Source organism: Amblyraja radiata, chromosome X (assembly GCF_010909765.2).
Source record: "Amblyraja radiata isolate CabotCenter1 chromosome X, sAmbRad1.1.pri, whole genome shotgun sequence".
NCBI lineage: Eukaryota > Metazoa > Chordata > Chondrichthyes > Rajiformes > Rajidae > Amblyraja > Amblyraja radiata.
Genome location: NC_045999.1, coordinates 12,138,383 through 12,160,312, shown reverse-complemented (window position 1 = coordinate 12,160,312; position 21,930 = coordinate 12,138,383). Strand labels below are relative to the sequence as shown.

The window sequence follows — 21,930 nt, the reverse complement described above, 5'->3', positions numbered from 1 at the left end:
TCTACTGCTGCAAGAGAGCAACTCTACCGCTGCAAGAGAGCAACTCTACCGCTGCAAGGCAGCAACTCTACCGCTGCAAGGCAGCAACTCTACCGCTGCAAGAGAGCAACTCTACCGCTGCAAGGCAGCAACTCTACCGCTGCAAGGCAGCAACTCTACCGCTGCAAGAGAGCAACTCTACCGCTGCAAGGCAGCAACTCTACTGCTGCAAGAGAGCAACTCTACCGCTGCAAGGCAGCAACTCTACCGCTGCAAGGCAGCAACTCTACCGCTGCAAGGCAGCAACTCTACTGCTGCAAGAGAGCAACTACCGCTGCAAGGCAGCAACTCTACTGCTGCAAGAGAGCAACTCTACTGCTGCAAGAGAGCAACTCTACCGCTGCAAGGCAGCAACTCTACCGCTGCAAGAGAGCAACTCTACTGCTGCAAGAGAGCAACTCTACCGCTGCAAGAGAGCAACTCTACCGCTGCAAGAGAGCAACTCTACCGCTGCAAGAGAGCAACTCTACCGCTGCAAGGCAGCAACTCTACTGCTGCAAGAGAGCAACTCTACCGCTGCAAGGCGCCCTAAGTCTTAGAATAAAGGGGAGGTCATTTAAGACTGAGGTGAGAAAAAACTTTTTCACCCAGAGAGTTGTGAATTTATGGAATTCCCTGCCACAGAGGACAGTGGAGGCCAAACCACTGGATGGATTTAAGAGAGAGTTAGATAGAGCTCTAGGGGCTAGTGGAGATGGATATGGGGAGAAGGCAGGCACGGGTTATTGATAGGGGACGATCAGCCATGATCACAATGAATGGCGGTGCTGGCTCGAAGGGCCGAATGGCCTCCTGCACCTATTTTCTATGTTTATGTTTCTATGTTTCTAAATAACTACAGATTTATCTGAGAAACAAATGTCTGATAATGTTCCTCTCAGTGACTTGGTCCTTTCACTACAGTCCAGCCCTGTGTTAAGACAAGCCACGGGTGATTTACCATGTGCGCTGGGAGAGTTTCTTAGACCAGTAGCTCTTCCACAAATCGCCAACACTGGATGAATAGAACCAATTAACTGAACAAAGCAAATTTCCTAATGCCAATAAACAGCGGTGCTTGCTTCTCTGAGAAATCCACTATTCCAAACTGCTGCGCATTACCACAAAGCAGTAATTGCATCAAAGCCGTAACTGTGGACTGAGTTATGTAGCTGCACAGAAACCAATATTGCAATTATCCAGGACTGGCTGAGCCGTTCCAAGTTTTCAGCAACATCAGTCCAATTAAACTGCAAATCGGGGATGCCTGGGAATCAATGGGGAGTGACGATAAAATGTCAAAAAGAAATCAATAACCTCTAGTAATAGCTTGTGGTCCTCACAGTCTTGATTAAGTCTTATTCACACACACAAACAGTATAAACTGATCTACGAAGAATGGATTTTTGATTTGATTTATGTAGCATTCCAAAGAAGTCTTAAATCGTACTTACTCTATTCTGAAGATATTAAGTAGATGACACGATGACGCAGTAGGGGTAGGGATACTGCCTTACATCGCCAGAGACCCCGGTTCCACCCCGACTACTGGTGCTGCCTGTACGGAGTTTGTACGTTCTCCCCGTGACCATGTGGGTTTCTCTGGGATCACCGGTTTCCTCGCATACTCCAAAAACGTACAGGTGTGTAGGCTAATTGGCTGGGTCTAATTGTAAATTGTCCCTAGTGCGTGTAGGGTAGTGTTAGTGTGCAGGGATTGCTGGTCAGCACAAACTCGGTGGGCCGAAAAGCCTGTTTCCATGCTGTATCTCTAAACTAAAAACTAATACTAAGATGATGCCAGTCTCAACATATTCAAACCCAAATCACAGCAATCATTTTTGAATGAATATCTCACAATTTAAACAAGGGTTATTTAATGGAAAGAAGCTTTCAATATCATGGATTTTTTCGGATTGGACTTTTGTCACAGGTTATATTGTACCTGCTGCTTTGTCGATGAGAAAATGAGAGATTAGGACTAGCTAATTGATAGTTTACGACATATTCGAAAATAAAACGTACCTGTTTAAGCCTTGGCAGTATCCAATATCCGGATTCCTCCAGGAAAATGCCAGCAGAACGTTTCGAAGTTTCTGTATTCCTTCAGAGGTGGGCGAGGCATAGTGCTTACTATTTGGCAAAGTGCGCATAAGGTCCAGCTCGATCTGCTTCGAGGCAGGGTTCTGTTTCTCTCGTGCTCTCTCCAGCAAGGAGTTAAAGTATCCCAGCCCGCATCTGTCTCTGTACTTCCTGACGTGGAGGTTAACGCACCACCTCCACACCTTTGACCTATGTTCATGAGGAACACCCCAACGAATGAGGCTCTTCAGTTCCGGTGAGCGCACCATTTCACGGTTCATGGTGCCGGCAAAGTAATTTGCCCATTTCACCCCCGTGGAAATCTCTTGGCTGTCAGTGAGTGTTAGTGACTTTAAATCTAGAGCTCGAACTTTGGCAATCAATGTCTCCTCTTCACTGTCTTCAGGGACCGTCTTGAAGCCATAAATGTCATACTCACTAAACACAAATAACAAACATTTCATGTTTTAACATTTTTCTAGACTCGAGGTTTCACAATAACATGAATCAAAAAAATGCATTGTGCAAAAGTACAAACACAGCTTGGCTCTTTAGTACGGCGGAACACTGGTGCAGTGGGTAGAGCCGCTGCCTCACAGGCACCAGGGATCCGGGTTTGATCCTGACCTCGGGTGCTGTCTGTGTGGAGTGCGCACATTCTCTTCTGTGACCGCGAGTTTCCTCCCGCATCCCAAAGATTTGCTGTCTTTTATGAGAATTGCACCTCTATAAATTGCCCCAAGTGTGTAGGGAGTGGATGGGAAAGTGGAGCAACATAGAATAGTGTGAACAGGTGATCAATGATCAGTGGGAACCTGGTGGGCCAAAAGGCCCTGTTTCTGTGCTGCAAGTCTAAACTAAACAAAATATCTTTCCAGTTCATATTGCATTCAATTTTACAACTCCTACCGTGAATTTTTCCTTCACATAATTGAGGGTGGGGGAGTCTTTGCTTGTCATAGATCTCAGTACACATCGCCAAGTTGTCAGCATTAACTCTAAGTTGCTTGTCCCATGCTCAAGGGCACAAGTCCATGTGTAAAACTTGCAGAGAGGTACCGTCTGGTTTTCCATTTATACTGTTTGTTTTGCCAAGCTGTTTATGATTTGGAATGGTCCCGCTTTTATATTCCAGATCACCAGCTTGAGATAAACTTATTGTTTAAGGAGGAACTGCAGATGCTGGAAAATCGAAGGTGGACAAAAATGCTGGAGAAACTCAGCGGGTGCTGCAGCATCTATGGAACAAAGGAAATAGGCAACGTTTCGGGCGGAAACCCTTCTTCAGACTGAGTTTCCGCTGAGTTTCTCCAGCATTTTTGTCCACCTGAGAAACTTAATTCAATACCAAACAGTCGTCACCAATCCATGTTATTTATTGTAAAGAATCTAAAGTGAATCTTGCCAGATGCTCTCAGGATGCGTATTGAACATGGAACATGAACAAAGACTGCAGATGCTGGAGGTACACAAAATTGCTGGGGAAACTCAGCGGGTGCAGCAGCATCTATGGAGCGAAGGAAATAGGCGACGTTTCGGGCCGAAACCCTTCTTCAGGTTCTGCAGGTGCTGGAATCTGGATCAAAAACAAAGAAGCTGGTGGAATGCTGGTCAGGCGCATTCCAAAGATATGCAGGTTTGTAGGTTAATCGACCTGTAAATTATCCCTAGTGTGTAGAATAGAATTAGTGTAAGGGTTGATTGATGGTCGGTGCGGACACGGTGGGACAAAGGTTCTGTTTCCATGCTGTATCTACAGTCTAATGGCAGCATCTGTGGAGTAAAACGGACAGACAGCAATGTTACAGGTTGGGAATCTTCTTCAGTTGGGGCAAGATCACAACCTGAAATGTCGTCTGTCATTAATGCTCCACAGATGCTGCCTGGCCCACCGAGTAGCTCCAGCATTTTGTTTTTTGCTGCATGCTGGACTAGTTCATTGTAATGCATGTAGGAAAGAACTGCAGATGCTGGTTTAAATCGAAGGTAAACACAACATTCTGGAGTAACTCAGCGGGACAGGGAGCATCTCTGGAGAAAAGGAATGGGTGACGTTTCAGGTCGAGACTCTTCTTCAGACTGAATTACTCGCTGAGTTACTCCAGCATTTTGTATCTATCTACATTGTAATATATATTCTGTACGGGGCCTCTGAGGAATGATTGGCAAACTTCAGACAATTAGCTATTTGTTTAGCTCCACTGAATTTTACGAAACCAAAGCCAGGTTGACGGTTTCTTTCGCAGCTCACAAATACACTCTTGTCATGCTTGTAAACCTGAAAATAGATATATCTTAATTAGATTTGAAAATCTAATGTAAAATCTCTTTGCTGGTATGTGGTAACGTGTTATTGATTACCTTGGATGAAATAAAAATCACACTCTGCAGCCGTTAGCTGGATGTTAATGCACCATCTGCTGCTGCAATAATCCAGATTTATGGAGCTAATCGCGAGTGGGCACTAAATTATTACATGAAGGAATAAATGGGGGAAGTGGGGAAAATGTAATAATTCTTTGTGAATAGAAAGGTCTCCAACTAAGTCAGACCCTATTATATTGTCTCAGATTCAAAAATTCAATTAACATTTTTTTTAAAAAAAGGGATAAGGGAAGCAGTGTGGTTTTGTCAGTTTAAGTGTAAGCATTAAAGCGAGTGAGCTGATACTTTCACTGTAAATAAAGATATTTTTTAAATGAGGAAATTGCTCCAAAAAAAATGCAAACTTCAAGGTGGAGGACAGTTTTGCAGATATCTAGATTGTATAGTGAAATAGCATAAAAAATAGAGGAGGTCATGGAATGAAGGAGGGTTTTGAGCTGAAACATCACCTGTTCCTTTTCTCCAGAAATGCTGCCTGACCCACTGAGTTACTCCAGCATTTTGGCTCTATCTTCATAGAATGATAGAAGGATAAAGGGCCTGTCCCACTTTCACGACCTCTGCCGCGTTTGCCCTTGACTCATACTGGCAGCATGGTTGTCACGAGGTCGTAGAAGGTCGTAGGTAGGCCATGATGCTAGTCGTAGGTACTCGTGGCATCAAGTAGGTCGGGCCGTTTTTCTAGCATGATGAAAAATGTCCACGAGTAAAAAAGCTTGTGAATTAGGTCATGAAAGTGGGACAGGCTCTTTAGGCAAAGGCTGTAAGCAAAATTCAATTAACATTTTTTTTTAAAGTATACATTGTGTATGAGAATTAATTGAAAAGATGTATCTGTCAATCATTGCAACACCTTAGTGGATCATAATGAATTTTGGTTATACTCTGAACATCTCGACAGAGTTGAGAGTATAGCAACGATAAATTAAGAGGGGGCTCAGTACGTGGAAGCACAAATAAAAAAGATTGTGGCTTTTTTGCATGCAAACAAAGATAACAAATAAGCAATTTTGCAAAAGGGTTTAAAATTTATTAGATTAATCTGTTTCCGGTGGTTGACTAGTCTACAAGGGGGCACAGATAAAAGATTAGAAGATAGATTTAAGACTGAGGTGAAACATCTTATTTTAAACTCTGGCCTGCAAGTCTGCAGAATATATCAGAGTTCTGATCAAAATGGAGTCAACATTTAAAAGTAGCTTAAAAAAGGTGATTGAAGGTTATGGGAATATGTGATCAGAGAAAGAATAGTTATAACTACTGCTCATGTGCAGTATAAACATGAACTGATGTGGCCAATTATCTTGCAACATTTTTAATTGCATTATAAAATGCTGATAGTTTTATCTATCTTTCTCTTTCCTCTCAACACAAGATAGGAACATCACGTGCCTTCAAGCCTGCTCTATAACCAGCATTCATTGAGGGCTTGATAGACCAAACAGCAACTCTTTCTTCAGAAGGATCCTGACCCAAAACATCACCTGTCCATTCCCTCCACAGATGCTGCCTGAATTATTGAGTTACTCCAGCACTTAAGAGTATTACTCAAGATTCCAACATCAGCAGTTCCTTGTGTCTCTCTTTCTTCAGTCGTTTTCTTCTCCTTTCAGTGGGGAGCCATTAAACGTTATTTCAAGGTTTTCCTTCCCCACCCCGGCTCAGAGACCCGTGAAGTGATATTACCTGAAAGGATTTGGCTTGAGAACGGTTTGCTCCGGTTGATCGGCGCTGTCCACTTTCAGAGCATCTTCCAAGAGTCTGGAGATTACTTCATGCGTGGGACCTTTTTCCCCAGAACACACAGGGTTCTTCACTTCCTGGAGGAGTACAAGATGCTTGCTCTCTACCTGGCACAGTCTAGCTTCTAGGCTGGTGCACTGGCAAGATAGGGGGGAGAGAAAGCAATCACTGTCAGAAGAACAACATATATGAAATCAGATGGTTTAGATATTTTTCAATGAATGGGACTAAAATCATTGCCACACTCAACGTGCATTGGGAAAAAGTAAACCATCATCACACAAGAATTGAGAAAGTTCTCTAGTAGGAACCAAAATTACAACTCGTGTAAACTAACACTGACTGAAAGAAACCCCAACATACGCTTGTCCTAAATTTAGTTAATTGGAAAATCTACACTCGGAATTTTAAAGCGAGTGATTTTTATTTGGAAATATAGGACCAACCTTGTTTTTTAAGATGTGGGAACATTCCTTGCCAGAGTATAATTTGATGGCACTTGGGGTCTGATGCAGTAGGGGCGGCACGGTGGCACAGCGGTCTTCCAGGGAGATGCTAAATGCATTTTGTTGTCTCTGTACTGTACACGGACAATGACAATTAAAGTTGAATCTAAATCTGAATCTGAATCTGAGACTTGCAGCGCCTGTGACCATGGTTCTATCCTGACCTCGGATGCTGTCTGTACGAGTTTGTACATTCTCCCTGTGACTGCATGGGTTTTCCCTTGGAGCTTCGGTTTCCTCCCATACTCGTAAGGCGTGCAGGTTTGCAGTTTAATTAGCTTCTATAAATTGTATGTGTATGTGTATGAGTATAAGTGTATGATAATGCTAGTGTATGAGTGATCACTGGTCGGCACAGACTCGGTGGGGTGAAGGGCCTGTTACCACACAGTAAAATCTAAATGTGTACACAAAATGCCTGTTCCTATGAAACAAGTCAGACCCAGTTCCTGTAACTCTGCAAGCAGGCTGAGCAAGACTTACAGCTCAGTGAATGTTCATCAGAGACATAAGCAGCTTGTTCATAAAACAATTAACCTGTGTAAGCATGAGGGGAGTGGTGATGAGCTTTGGGAATATCTGATACTGACACGGGCAGGGAGCTCATCACGGATTGATCGAGAATGAATAGATGTTATGGATTGGTCAAGAAAGTGCTTATCTATGATGTTTAACCACATATGTCGATGATACATGTCAGATGCAATTACGATATAATCATAATTGAAAAGGTTATGATGTTTTTTAATTATCTTGGAGCTCTATCTGGGTGACCCCTTTGCAAATGCTCGCAGAAAACACTGAACAAAAGAACTTGAATTTTCAATGCAAAGGGGATGGAGCACTCACAACATTCCTCATTAATCCTCTCGAGCAGAATCCCAGTAACTGTCAGTTGGTCCTGCCACTCAGTTTATTTTTCTGTTGTTTCACTGATCAACCAATACAAGTGTTGTTGAATATTGAATTATTGAATACAATATTGAATACGTGGTTGAATATTGTCATGAACTATCGAGGCATTTGTGAAAACAAACCTGATGAGTTCAAATGACACCCCTATGAATTGTGACTTAGTTAAAAAAAACTTTGTATATATTAAGTTGGTATTGGTTTACTACTGTCACGTGTACTGATATACAACGAGTATTAGAATAAAGCTTCAAAGAAGAGGCCTAAGGCTGCAAATATATGAGTGATGACCAAAATAGAGGAGTCAACATTTTAGATTAGGTTAAAAAGATGACTGAAGGAAACAAAATAAGGGTATGTAGATGTTTCAGTATTTAGACTGAATATAGATTCACACAAAATGGATACAGGCCATCAGCCCAATTTGTCCATGCCAACAAAGATGCCCCAGCTAAGCTATTCCAATTTACCCGTGTTTGGCCTATATCCCTCGAAACCTTTCCTATCCATGTATCTGTCCAAATGTCTTTTGAATGTAGTCATTGTACCTCCTGCCTCAACTACCTCTTCTGGCTGATTACTCCATGTACCAATCACCGTCTGTGTGAAAAAGTTGCTATTAAATTCATATTAAATCTTCCCCTTCTCACCTTAAACCTGGGTTTAGACACCACAGACAAATATCATCCTTGTATTCACCCCATTAAAAAAACGGTTCAATGAGTGGAAGCACGAAAGGACGCAAAATGCTGGAGTAACTCAGCAAGTGAGGCAGCATCACTGGAGAACATGGATAGGTGACGTTTCAAGTCAAGTTCAGTTGCAAGGGTCTTGTCCTGAAAAATCACCTATCCATGTTTGCCAGAGATGCCGCCTAACCCACTGATTTACTTTGTGTCCTTATGTTCCAATGAGATCAGCTCTCAATCCTCATTTCTTCTGGAATGACCCCATATCCCTTGAAGCCTCCAAAACATTTGTGCCGATCTTTAACTTCCAATTCAGGTCATCCACCTATTATCCACCCAATTATCTTTCTTTAGTCTAGTTTTGTCATAGTTGGATAAGTACACAAAGAAATAAAATGAGCTCAGACATATATGTGGGTTTAAGTTTATTGTAGTCAGTGTCGGCACTATTCTACTCTTGGCAGTAATAGCTGGCTTAGATCTAGGTGATATCCACACGTGCACACACACACAGGTAATCACCATCTGATGTCTTTTCCCAACCCAACATCTACCAACTCTGATTTGTTCCATACCTTTTCATACTTCTAGTTTCCATCTCCCCTGACTTGCAGTTTGAAGATGACCTGAAACGTCATCTATTCCTTTTCTCCAGAGATGCTGCCTGACTCGTTGAGTTGCTCCAGCATTTTGTGTCTATCTACAATCACCAGCCCCTTAACTCATCCATGCTATGAACAAGAAATGTTATTGTTCAGATTCATTAACTTATTTGCTACAAAGTAATATTAAATGTTTCAGAAAGTGTAGGTTTATTTCTATGGTCCTCAATTGTTATTTTTATAAATACATCTGAGTGACAAAGGATCAATTTCTCTAATTATCAAGGTTGAAATATGCTAAAGGTAAAATGTTAAATAATAATAAATAGCCAAACATCTTGACTGCATTTTCAACTGGCTGAAGATTTAAAGGCAAGGACAAATTACCACAGATCAGTGGTTGCTGTGCTAAATGCTAGAAAGGAAAATGAAGATTTTAATTTAATCAAAATAGGGCCATTGATGGGCAGGCAGCTCAGAGCATCATGAAGTGTGATGCTGAGGAAGCTGCAGGAAGAGGAGGATGGCTCATCTTCAAGAGAGGATTTCATTACTGGATGTGCACACAAGGTGTTTGAATCCATCTGGATGAATCCAAGCAGATCATTATTCTGCTTTTTCTTTTAAAGTTACTAACTTGAATTTTTTTTAGTGAACATACAAAATGAAGGCAATTGTCTACACCAAATCTTAAAACAAATGAAAACTGCCCCTAACGCATATAGAGAGCACGGTAGCGCAGTAGTAGAGTTGCTGCCTTACAGCACTGATCCCAACTGTGAGTGCTGTCTGTACAGAGTTTGTATGTTCTCCTCATGACCTGCGTGGGTTTTCTCCATGTGCTCTGGTTTCCTTCCACACTACAAAGACAAACAGGTTTGTAGGCTAATTGGTGTGGTATCATTGTAAATTGTCCCTACTGTGTGTAGGATAATGTGCAGGGATCACTGGTCGGCATGGACTCGGTGGGCCGAAGGGCCTGTTTTACAGTATAGGCATGATCAATACAGGTGGACATTAACTGCAGTTGACATACCTTTGCTTCCAGAGCATTTTCTCTCATCTCAGCATTTCTCTTAAGCACAGATAGTTCTAAGATTTCCTTGTTCAGGTATTTGTTCTGAGTCTTGTAACCCTGAAGAGCATCCTGGAAAGACAAATATTACAATATTACTGCATCCCATTTCAAATAGACTGAGGTAGAGAGATTAACATGGCCTAGATGAGAACATCTACTGAACAAATCTGACACTTGTACCATGTCAAAGGACAAAAGGATATTTATTGTCACATGCTCCAATTGGTGTAGTGAAATTTGAGTTACCATGTCACTTTACATCGCAAAATTGATCCATTTCATAAATGGAAACGCACAACATTTGCACCTTTTGTTTCTGAAGTTTCAAAAACCGGAACAAATGTGGGTTTTGTCCACTAGCAGTCCTTGCCAATAGGGATCAGAATAGTTCACAGGACATCAGTCTGACGGAATACTCGATGAACAGGATAACCGGACATTTCTGGGATTACAGGTTTCAAAATGGATCACTATCGTGCACGAATGCTTACTGCCCCATATTTACTAACACTCTGAATTTCAACTAGTGCATGAATAACCCATTAGGTTGCCAAGCAGAAGGTGACTAAAGTTAGGGCAAACAGCAGAATGGTTAGTAAACAGGCTGCAAAAGAGGAGCTTCCCCACAAGTAAGGTGGGTGATGGAGCATTTGGTTTTCCATAGGGGCCTGTTTGTGGTTACACAGCCCCTACCAATCACAGCTAGTCTGATGTGTAAGAAGGAACTGCAGATGCTGGTTAAACCGAAGATTGGCACACAACCTGGAGTAACTCAGTGGGACAGGCAGCATCTCTGGAGAGAAGGAATGGGTGACGTTTTGGGTCGAGACCCTTCCTCAGACTGGCTAATCTGATCTTGGTCTTGACTCTGCTTTCCTTCTTAACCCCATAACCATATTGATTCCCTGTTGCTGTAAAGGGGAGGAGTGAAGGTATGCTTATTGATTCTGAGACATCAGAACAAGTGCAAAATTAGGATATAAATGCCAAATATATTTTAATACAGCTATGTGAGCTAGAAGAGTCATTAGTTTACTGTCACGTGTACCGAGGTACAGTGAGAAGCTTTTGTTGCGTGCTATCCAGTCAGCGGATAGACAATACATGATTATAATTGTGCCATCGACAGTGTACAGATACATGATAAAGAGAATATCGTGAATAATATTTAGTGCAAGATAAAGCCAGTAAAGTTTGCCACAAGGAATAAAAAAATCATTTAGAAAATAGTGCAAAAAGGTCGAGAAGCACCCATTTGCAATTATAAAAGCAACGTAGATAAAACCATAAAAGGTTCTAGATAATAGGGCTCTCTTTGAGATGAACAGAATTCAAAAGCAGAAACTTTATGTTGATCCTGAAGATAGACACAAAATGGAGTAACTCAACAGGACAGGTAGCATTTCTGGAGAGAAGGAATGGGTGACATTTTGGGTCAAGACCCTTGTTCAGACAGTTGATCCAGTACTATTTAAGGAGCTCGTGGCTATCAGCATCCTAACCCATCATCTGCACTGGCTCCATATCCTTAACATCCTTGGCTAGAATGATTTCCAATCTCCAATTTTATTCATTGAATCAAAATGCTCTTTTGAGAGAATTAAGTCAACTAATGTTTGCTATAAAACGATTTCTTACATCTTTAAGACAGTTACTGATGTTGTTTTCCTGCTCTTGACTCCAGTAGAAAATCAAACTTCTAGTCTTCTCCCATTTATATATTTTTGAAATACTGAACTCACAGAAATCATTTGAAAATATTTGTTACTCAAAATTACCAACCAAATCTATGTACAGTATTCTCTATTTCCTCTTCCAAAGTCCACAATCAATTCATTGGTTTTGCTGATATTGAGAGCTAGGTTGTGCTGGCACCATTTGGTAAATCCTGTTTATATCAATGGTGGAGAGAGTCAAAAACTTCAAATTCCTGGGCGTGCATATTTCTGAAAATCTTTCCTGGACCCAGCACACTGATGCAATTATAAATAAAGCACATCAACGCCTCTACTTCCCGAGAAGATTAAGGAGATTCGGTATGTCAAAGAGGATTCTCTTGAACTGCTACAGGTGTACAGTAGAGAGCATATTGACTGGTTGCATCATGGCCTAGTTCGGTCACTTGTACATCCAGGAGCAGAAAAGACTGCAAGAAGTTGTGAACACTGCCCAGTCCATCACCGGCTCTGACCTCCCCACCATCGAAGGGATTTATCGTAGTCGCTGCCTCAAAAAGGCAGCCAGCATCATCAGAGACCCACACCATCCTGGCCACACATTCATTTCACCACTGCCATCGGGAAGAAGGTACAAGGAAAAGAGAAAAAGAAAAAGAGAGATATAGAAGATAGACACAAAGTGCTGGAGTAACTCAACAGGACAGGCAGCATCTCTGGAGAGAAGGAATGGGTGACATTTCGGGTCGAGACCCTTCTTTGGTCTAAATATTCAGTCTGATGAAGGGTCTCGTCCCGAAACGTCACCCATTCCTTCCCCCCAGAGATGCTGCCTATCCCGCTGAGTTACTCCTGCATTTTGTGTTTATCTTTGGTTTAAACCAGCATCTGTAGTTCCTTCCCACACAAGAGATATAGCCAGTGATAATGAGGGATATAGAACAAATGAATGAAAGATATGCAAATACATAATGATAAAGGAGACAGGCTATCGTTATTTGTTGTCTAGGTGAAAAAGAGTTACAGGCATTGAGGCTCAACAAGATGACTTTGAAGAAATGCAACCAGCATCTGCAGTTCCTTCCCACACAACAGTGTGTTGTCCAGAACTCCAACATGGGTTTTGTACAGCTGGAACAAAATTCCCTTTCATATTTTTGCCTTCACGCTATAAAAATTATATTCTAATAGCCTTTTTGGACCAGATCTCCAATTTATAATCTGTTAACAAGATCCCTTAATATTTACCTTTACCTATATCTATGAATCTTTCCTTTTGGTTCGTCTGCAAATTTCCACATATTACAGAAGGATAGAGGGGGAATAAAGTGGTTTGTGAGCACTACAACCAAACTGCAAAGGTCATCTATGAAGAAACCGCTGAATTGCTGGAAACCATTTTCTTAGAAGAGAAGATTGCGAAATGTTATGTGTAGGAGGGAACTGCAGATGCTAGTTTACACCGAAGATAGACACAAAATGCTGGAGTAACAGCGGGACAAAAGGAATAGGTGACGTTTTGGGTCGAGACCCTTCTTTAGACTGAATATTCTGTTGTGTAGATACACAGATGTTTCTACTAGGAAAGGCAACAAAGACGAGGAGCCATGAATGCAGGAAGGTATTTTGTTATTCATTTATAGGATATGAATGTTATGGCAAGTGCCAGCATTTATCACCCATCCCTAATTAGGCCTAAAATGAGGCGGCAGTTTCAAGTCAATTATATTTGTGCAAAATGAACCCAAATGAATATTTGTGCCAAATGAACCCAATTAGAAATTTGCAGGAATCCTCAGGAGTGGCGAGGTGGTAAACCTGGCTCTCACATGAAATGATTGAGCCAGAAAGGTAACGACAAGCAAGTTATGTGAGGGTAGGAGTAGAAGGATATATTGATGGAAGTTAGATGGGGAAAGGTTTGCTTGGAGCATCAACACTGGCAAAAGCATAAAAGAAAAACAACGTCAAATGCTAGAAATGTGAAGTACAAAAACAACACAGAAAATGTTCAGTAAGTCAAGCTGTAACTATGAAGAGATGCAGATTTAGGTCACTTCATGTTCAATGATCTTCATGTGGACCTGGCAATGATCTAAATGGAGTATTAGACAAGATAGATAGATTATTGATTAGTATGGGTTTCAGAGGTTTTGGGGAGAAGGCAGGAGAATGGGGTTAGGAGGGAGAGATAAATGAGCCATGATTGAATGGAGGAGTAGACTTGATGGGCCGAATGGCCTAATTTACTTCTATTCCTTATGATCTTATTACTGTGCTGTAAGCTCCATGTGAACAATGCTGATCTCTAGGACAGTATTTTGGGATTTATACAGGGAAAGTAATAGGTTTTGAGATGCATGGATTGTGGGCATGATATGTGTAGGAAAGAACTGCAGATGTTGGTTTAAATCGAATGTAGACACATAATGTTGCAGTAACTCAGCTGGACAGGCAGCATCTCTGGAGAGAAAGAAGGGTGACGTTTCGCGTCGAGACCCTTCTTCATTGTGGACATGATACATCATCCAGTCTGGTATAGCTCACTAAAGTACAAGTGTCTGAATTAAATCAATACCTTCAGCCTGTTCAACTCCTGCAGTTCCTTGTTCACTGAGGGTCCACCTGGCGACACTCCTTGGGGCGAGAGATTGTTCTCACATTCATTGAGCTGCCTCGATAACTTCACAATCACTTCATCTTTGGCTTGGATGGTTTCTCTGAACATGTTAAGCTGGTCCCTCGTCCCAGTAAGTTTATCTTGAAATGCTTTCACTTCTTGCTCCATGTGATCTTTCTGCTGGTTAACGTGGTCCAGCTGCTTGTTCAGGGCTTGTATTTGTTGGTCTTTCTGATGCAGACGCTGCGCCATGCTGTGATCCACAGATCCACACGCAGTATTCAGAGAGTACTTTTCCTGTTGGGAACATTTCAATGACTGCTGTAACAGGCGGACCAGCTCCTGTAAACAAACGAGACAAATTTATTATATAACCTGCACCTTTGTTCTTAAAGTCCATGCTTCTATTTTATGCAACATTAATAAATAAATATAGTAAACCCTCATTTTAACGGACCTCTTTATAACAGATTTTGGTTATAGCAGATTGTTGTTGTTACTTGTTGTTTCACAGAATGACCACTAGGTGGATGGAGCAAATCTTATGCCCCTGTCCCACTTAGGAAACCTGAACGGAAACCTCTGGAGACTTTGCGCCCCACCCAAGGTTTCCGTGCAGTTCCCGGAGGTTGCAGGTGGTTGCTGGAGGTTGCAGGTAGTGGAAGCAGGTAGGGAGACTGACAAAAACCTCCGGAAACCGCACGGAAACCTTGGGTAGAGCGCAAAGTCTCCGGAGGTTTGAGATGTCCCTCACCAGCAGTGCCAGTTGTATTTGATCCTGTAAAGTTTATTCGCACATTGACTAATTGTGCAATTTCGTTTGTTACATCAGGATGCCTCAAAGTTATTTAGAGTCAATGGCTTTGAAAATTTAGTCTCTGATAACAGAGGGAAGGAATACAGGAGCTAATTTCTTTATATCAAGCTCCCCCAAACAGAATGAAATAATGACAGGTAATATGTTGGCTGAGGGATAATTATTATCCGGCTGATTATCTGTTTGCAAACACATCGAGAAGCAGAAGTAAATGTGTACTTCAGTCTGAAGAAAGGTCTCGACCAAAAACATCACCTATACCTTTTCTCCAGAGATGCTGCCTGACCCACTGAGTTACAGTGGCATTTTGTGTCTATCTTTAGGCTTGGATAAGTTGAACCTAAGAGTCTGTTTTCATGCTGTACAACTTTACAACCCTAACACCAATAAACTGCATCTTCCTTAAGACGTAGACACAAGAAACTGCAGATGCTAGTTTACACAAAAAACATATGCAGTTCAGGAATAGCTCAGTGGGTCAGGCAGCATCTGTGGAGAACATGGATAGGTGATGTTTCGAGTCGGGACCATTCTTCTTTATGACCTTACCTTTTGGCTGCTCAAGTCTTCTTTCACTTTGTTCAATTCCTCTTGTTGAGCTTGAATTCTCGATTGAATCTCTGTTGAAGGCTTTCCATTAGTAATGACACACTCTACAGGAGATGACTCGCCGTTATTTCGTGACCTTGATGCTCCGATTATATCCCTCAAGAATGGCCGTTTAGCTCTTTGTGATGCTTTTGCAAAATCAAAAGCAAATGCTGCTCCTACAGTAAATACAAATGTATCCAAATGTTACTGAAACAACTGCCACTTAAACTTAATAAGGGTTTAATAGCACAAAACTATGTTTAATATGTTTACCAATTTTTTACTTTTAGATTACTTTCCTAAAGCAGTTTTGGTGTTGAAAACACGGAAATTATTTTATAAAATGTAGAGTTTCACTTTATTTTCCTTAAACTCCACGAGTTCCCTCGTGGATTCTCAATTGTTGTCACTTGAATAGCAATCCAAGCCTCAAACCTTCATTCAAGCTCCATGTGAATTGGCAAATTGATTTAACTGACACTATTGTTAAGTAAATGCAGCTATAAAACAATCAGCAAAATTAGAATTCCACTTGCAATTCACTATATAATTTGTAGGATGCAACAAATTACAAGGATATTTTGTTGCACATGTGTCAATTAATTGAAATTTGCATTCGAGGCCATTTAGTCTGTCATGTCTGTGTAACCTTTTTGGAAAACCAGTCATATCCACATCCTATGCAGTAGTGCCCATAACCTGTTCAAGAAGGAACTGCAGATGCTGGAAAATCGAAGGTAGACAAAAATGCTGGAGAAACTCAGCGGGTGAGGCAACATCTATGGAGTGAAGGAAATAGGCAACGTTTCGGGTCGAAACCTTTCTTCAGACTCATAACCTTGTAGGTTCTTATCATGTTTAAGAAGGAACTGCAGATGCTGGAAAATCGCAGGTACACAAAAAAGCTGGAGAAACTCAGCGGGTGCAGCAGCATCTATGGAGCGAAGGAAATAGGCAAAGTTTCGGGCCAAAACCCTTCTTCAGACTCCTTGAAGAAGGGTTTCGGCCCGAAACGTTGCCTATTTCCTTCGCTCCATAGATGCTGCTGCACCCGCTGAGTTTCTCCAGCTTTTATGTGTACCAGGTTCTTATCATGTTGTACTTTCCTAACTCTCTCCTAAATGAATCAACTTTCTCTGTTTTTTTCCAGCTCTAGTGCTCTGGTGAAAGATAGATCTTTAGCCAGCCCTTTGATATCCAAGCTCTGCTATTGAAGTACCTGTCCATTTTTGTTTCTCTCTGAGAAAACATAACATCTTGAAAGCCTCTACAAGGGAACTTAAATTAAACAGCTGGAGGGCACGTGAAAAGCAGTGCTGGATGTGGCAACGTGTGCCAAAGTATAAAATTAATCCATTGAAGCTTGAGGGAAATGCATCGTACAACTAAACTCCTGCCGGCCAGACTGTGCGCACACTGCAGAAGAAGCACAGCGAGAGTCAGTGATCCCAGGCTTGCCCATGCCGATCAGTGCATACATTTGCTATGTTTTAGGTTAACGCTTTCATTAAATCTTAGTGTAAGAAAAACAAAAGGCAAACGGATACACTAAAAAACTACATTTTGATTTACTTTGATATTAAATTCATGATTAATTAAATTCCTCCTGATGGTCTACTATGTGATTTGCCACTTCTGAAACTCAAGATAAATTGAGAATGCTAGTCTCTATATCAGTTAATTAATTTGTTCAACAATTGATGCATTGGAGTACAAGAGTCAGGAAGTCATTTTGTAGCTTTATAGGACTCTGCGACTGTTTTTGGAGTATATTGTGTGCAGTTCTGGGTTATTCTCTCCATTATAGACAGGATGCAGAAGCTTTGGAGAGGGTGCAGAAGAGGTTTACCAACATGCTACCTGGTTTAGAAGGTGTTTGCTATGGAAAGGATAAACAAACTCAGATAGTTTTCCTTGGAGCATCAGAGGCTGAAGCATCTAGGGACCTGAGAGGTAAATTCCCGGGATGGCGGGACTGTCATATGTTGATAGAATGGAGCGACTGGGCTTGTATTCACTGGAATTTAGAAGGATAAGAGGGAATCTTAATGAAACATAAGATTATTAAGGGATTGGACACGGCAGGAAACATGTTCCCACAGTTTAAGAATAAGGGGTAGACCATTTAGAACGGAGATGAGGAAAAACGTTTTCACCCAGAGAGTTGTGAATCTGTGGAATTCTCTGCCTCAGAAGGCAGTGGAGGCCATTCTCTGGATGCTTTCAAGAGAGAGTTAGATAGAGCTCTTAAAGATAACAGAGTCAAGGGATATGGGGAGAAGGCAGGAAAGGGGTACTGATTGTGGATGATCAGCCATGATCACAGTGAATGGCGGTGCTGGCATGAAGGGCTGAATGGCCTACTCCTGCACCTTTTGTCTATTGTTTATATAAAATGAGAGGCATAGATAGGGTAGACAGTCAGAATCACTTTCCCAGGGTGAAAATGTCAAAGAAGAGAGAACATAACTTTAAGTGAGAAAGCCAAAATTTAAAGTGGATGTGCTTTACAAGTTTTCTTTTAATAAAACAAAAGTGGGCGTTTGAAACCTGTTGCCTGGAATGGTGGCGGAGACATACACGATAGTGGTGTTTAAGAGGCTGTTAGAGATGCACATGGATATGCAAGGGATGTAGGGATGTGGATCAGGAGACAGGTTGGACACAGACATTGTGGGCTGAAGAGCCTGATGAATGCAAATTCTGAAATTGTCTTGCCACAAATTCCCTTGATATTTTATGTAATACATTTCACTATTTTTTCCAATTTGTAATTATATTTGCATTAACAATGCAATACATGACAGTTTTGATTTGAACAGCTACTGAATCCAGATAGAAAATAAGCCAAAGCTGAGCTTGAGATATATTGCAGATGTCTCTTTATAATTACATCTGTTCATCATTTCCTTGACAGATGAAAGAAAATGCATTTGATATTATTTAATAAAGCCAATATTTAAATTACTCCGAATACTCAGAAATATCACCTCAATGTCACTTGTTCAGCAGGACATTTTTCTCACAAAAGGAAGACGGAAACTCTTGGCATAGAAACGGGCTTTGTAACAGCTGAAGTATTTATCATTTTACCTAAGTGGGATATGTAGGAAGGAACTGCAGATGCAAGTTTACAGACGAAAATAGACACAAATTGCTGGATTAACTCAGGGGGACAGGCAGCATCTCTGGAGACTCCGCATTTTGTGCCTATCTAAAGCAGTGGGATAGTTGGGAGGGAAAGGAATTCTGCCAACAAGCCCCTCTAGTCCTGGCAACAAAAAGTTACCCCTCGGATTCCTATTAAATCTTTTCCTCTTCATCTTGAATCTATGTCCTCTGATTATAGATTCCTCAACTCTGGGCAAGAGACTCTGTGCATCTACCCAATATATTCCTTTCATGATTTTGTACACCTCTAAGATCACCCTTCATTCTCCTACACTCCATGGAATAGAGACCCAGCCTACTCAACCTCTCCTTAAAGCTCACACCCTCTAGTCCTGGCAACATCCATTGTAAATCTTTTCTGAACGCTTTCAAGCTTGACACTATCTTCCCTATAACATGGTGCCCAGAACTGAACACAATACTCTAAATGCAGTCTCACCAATGTCTTATACAACTGTAACATGACCTCCCAACTTCCATACTCAATACTCTGACTGATGAAGGCCAAAGTGCTAAAAGCCTTTTGACTTGATGCAATTTGCATTCAGGAAACACACATTATAACAAAACCATCTATAGTTTTTAAAGTATATATCAGTTGTGCAATAATCCCTTATTTTTGAATGAATTTGATTTCAAATGACAAACCTCTACTTGATTCAGCAGGCTCTTTTTTCCTCTTTTCGTCATGCCCTGCAGCCTCTTCCAACTCTTTCAGGGTTGGATCCAGCAGCACCCAATCGTCTGTGTAGAACATACTTTTCCGATTTTCATTGTTTCCTTTTCCTGGTTTCAGATTTGACATTGAGTTTCTGCAATGGATTCAGAATTGCAGGAGTATGACCCAAATGACCCAGCCTGGTACAGGAATCATGCCCAACATACAACAGTGAAAAGCTTTCTGTTTCTGGTTAGCATGCAACAGAACAGCTTTTCACTGTACCTCGGTACACGTGACACGAAACTAAACTAAACGTAACCTCCAGATATATAGTGCCATGAAAATGCTCCAATATGCTTCACAAGATAAAACATTTAATTTTATTGAGCAGGTGATCAATTGCTTGCCCAGTGGTTCATTTTCAGGAAAATCAAACTTTTTAAGGAATGAGCAAGAGTGTTAAGGGCCTGTCCCACTTACGCGATTTTATCGGCGACTTGCCGGCACATAGTCGCAGCAGGTTGCCGAAAATTTTCAACATGTTCAAAATCCAGCGGCGACCAGAAAAAGGTACGATTCTTTGGGCGAGTGCTCACGACCATACAGGCGTCATCATACATGACCATACATGTCACCAAAAAAAATCTCATGTGGGACAGGCCCTTTACTGTTTTAGAATGAAAATCGTGTGAATGAAAATTCTTAAGAAAGGTCTTTGATCTGAAACACATGGTTTCTCCCTCCACAGATGCTGCCTGGCTTGCTGAGTACTTCCAACATTGTCTGCATTTAAGGATTCTCTTTTCTCTGAGATACAAAATGGCAAAGCAATGGAATGTGTGAAATGAGGGCCTTTTTACTGCAAGACTAAATCTTTACGGGTACATTTCAAATGACTTGCCAAAATCTCCATCCTCAGGCACGTGAACTTTAAGACTTTAGGCTTTAGAGATACAGCACAGAAACAGGCCCCTTGGCCTGCTGAGTCCACGCCGACCAGCAATCAACCCCTACCTACACTAACATTATCCCACACACTAGGGACAATTTTACAACTTACCGAAGCCAATTAACCTACAAACCTGACCAATCTTTGGAGTGTGGGAGGAAACCAAAGCAACCAGATAAAACACATGTGGTCACAGAGAGAACGTACAAACTCCACACAGACAGCACCCGTCGTCAGGATTGAACCCGGGTTTTTGGCGCTACAAGTCAACAACTCGACCATTGCGCCACTATGCTACCCCAAGCCCTCCGCTCACTTTTCCCAGAAAGATGAATATCCTCCTGGTGTCCTAGACAGATTTATTCCTTGGCCAAACTGACTGATATCAACAGATTAACATATTGTTCATTTCAAATGCATTTCATGGGACTTTCCTCTGGTGAAATGCTGCTGCAAGAAATCACAAAATGTTGTAGATGTAGCCCATTCCATCATACAGACCAGACTTCCCACCATTGACTCCATCTACACTTCACACTGCCTCGGAAAATCAGCCAACATAATCAAAGATTTGTCCCATTCCTTCTACCTGCTCCCGTTGGACAGAAGAAATAAAAGCTTGCAAAAGCACACCTCCATACTCAAGAACAGCTTCTTCCCCTCTGCTATCAGGCTTCTGAACGGTCCTTCCATTAGCTTGGTTGCTGTCTAATTCACCTCTGCCACATTGCGGACATTGGACCGCCCTAAAACTAACCCTCACTCATTTACGCAACAGTAATTTGTTAGCTGTGAAGTAATTTGGAACTACCGAACAGCATGATACAAATGAAAGTTGTTTTTAGAAGTTTGTTCATAGAACTAGATTTCAAAGGAAAGATTTTACAACAAAATATTAATGATATTTTGATATTGGCAGTGGTTGGTGAGCACATTTCATAACAAGAGGATAGACACCAAAACTGGAGTAACTCAGCCGGTCAGACAGCATCTCTGGAGAAAAGGAATTTGTGATGTTTCGGGTCGAGATCCTTCTTCAGACTTCAGACATGACAAGCTTGGCTCATCAACTTCAAAGCAAGTGGTGCTGCATTAGTTAATTCACTGTGCTTTCATGATGGAAAACAGCTTTTCATCACCATGCCTTTAGATTTTTTTTTTTTAGTTTGGGAAGGCATTAAATTGCGTCCTTGAACCATTTTAAAGGCTGCAAGGAAGTACACAGTCTGCATCTGATTTAAATTAGTTTTTGATCCCAAATTATTTTCTAAATTCTTTATGCATGCCAGGGACTTCACATATTTCAATCTAAGATATCTTACAAGCTTAAATAGACTGGTGGTTTCCAAAATCTTTGGGATGTCACTGTATGATTAATTGTACTGAGAATAAATTTAATAATTTAATTTTTTTGCAGAATTTTATTGATT

At 41.3% G+C, this 21,930-nt stretch overlaps 1 protein-coding gene across 1 annotated transcript in view; it reads right to left on the bottom strand.

Moving 5' to 3' along the window:
* tbc1d2b (TBC1 domain family member 2B) overlaps positions 1–21,930 on the bottom strand; it is an 86,520-nt gene that overhangs the window by 20,907 nt on the left and 43,683 nt on the right. Inside the window, exons 4-9 of the mRNA XM_033015077.1 lie at positions 19,539–19,702; positions 15,678–15,895; positions 14,270–14,653; positions 9,974–10,084; positions 6,172–6,365; positions 2,044–2,538 (exon numbers count right to left, since the gene is read on the bottom strand). Of these exons, the coding sequence (XP_032870968.1) occupies positions 2,044–2,538; positions 6,172–6,365; positions 9,974–10,084; positions 14,270–14,653; positions 15,678–15,895; positions 19,539–19,702 (1,566 nt within the window). The remainder of the gene's footprint in view (positions 1–2,043; positions 2,539–6,171; positions 6,366–9,973; positions 10,085–14,269; positions 14,654–15,677; positions 15,896–19,538; positions 19,703–21,930) is intronic.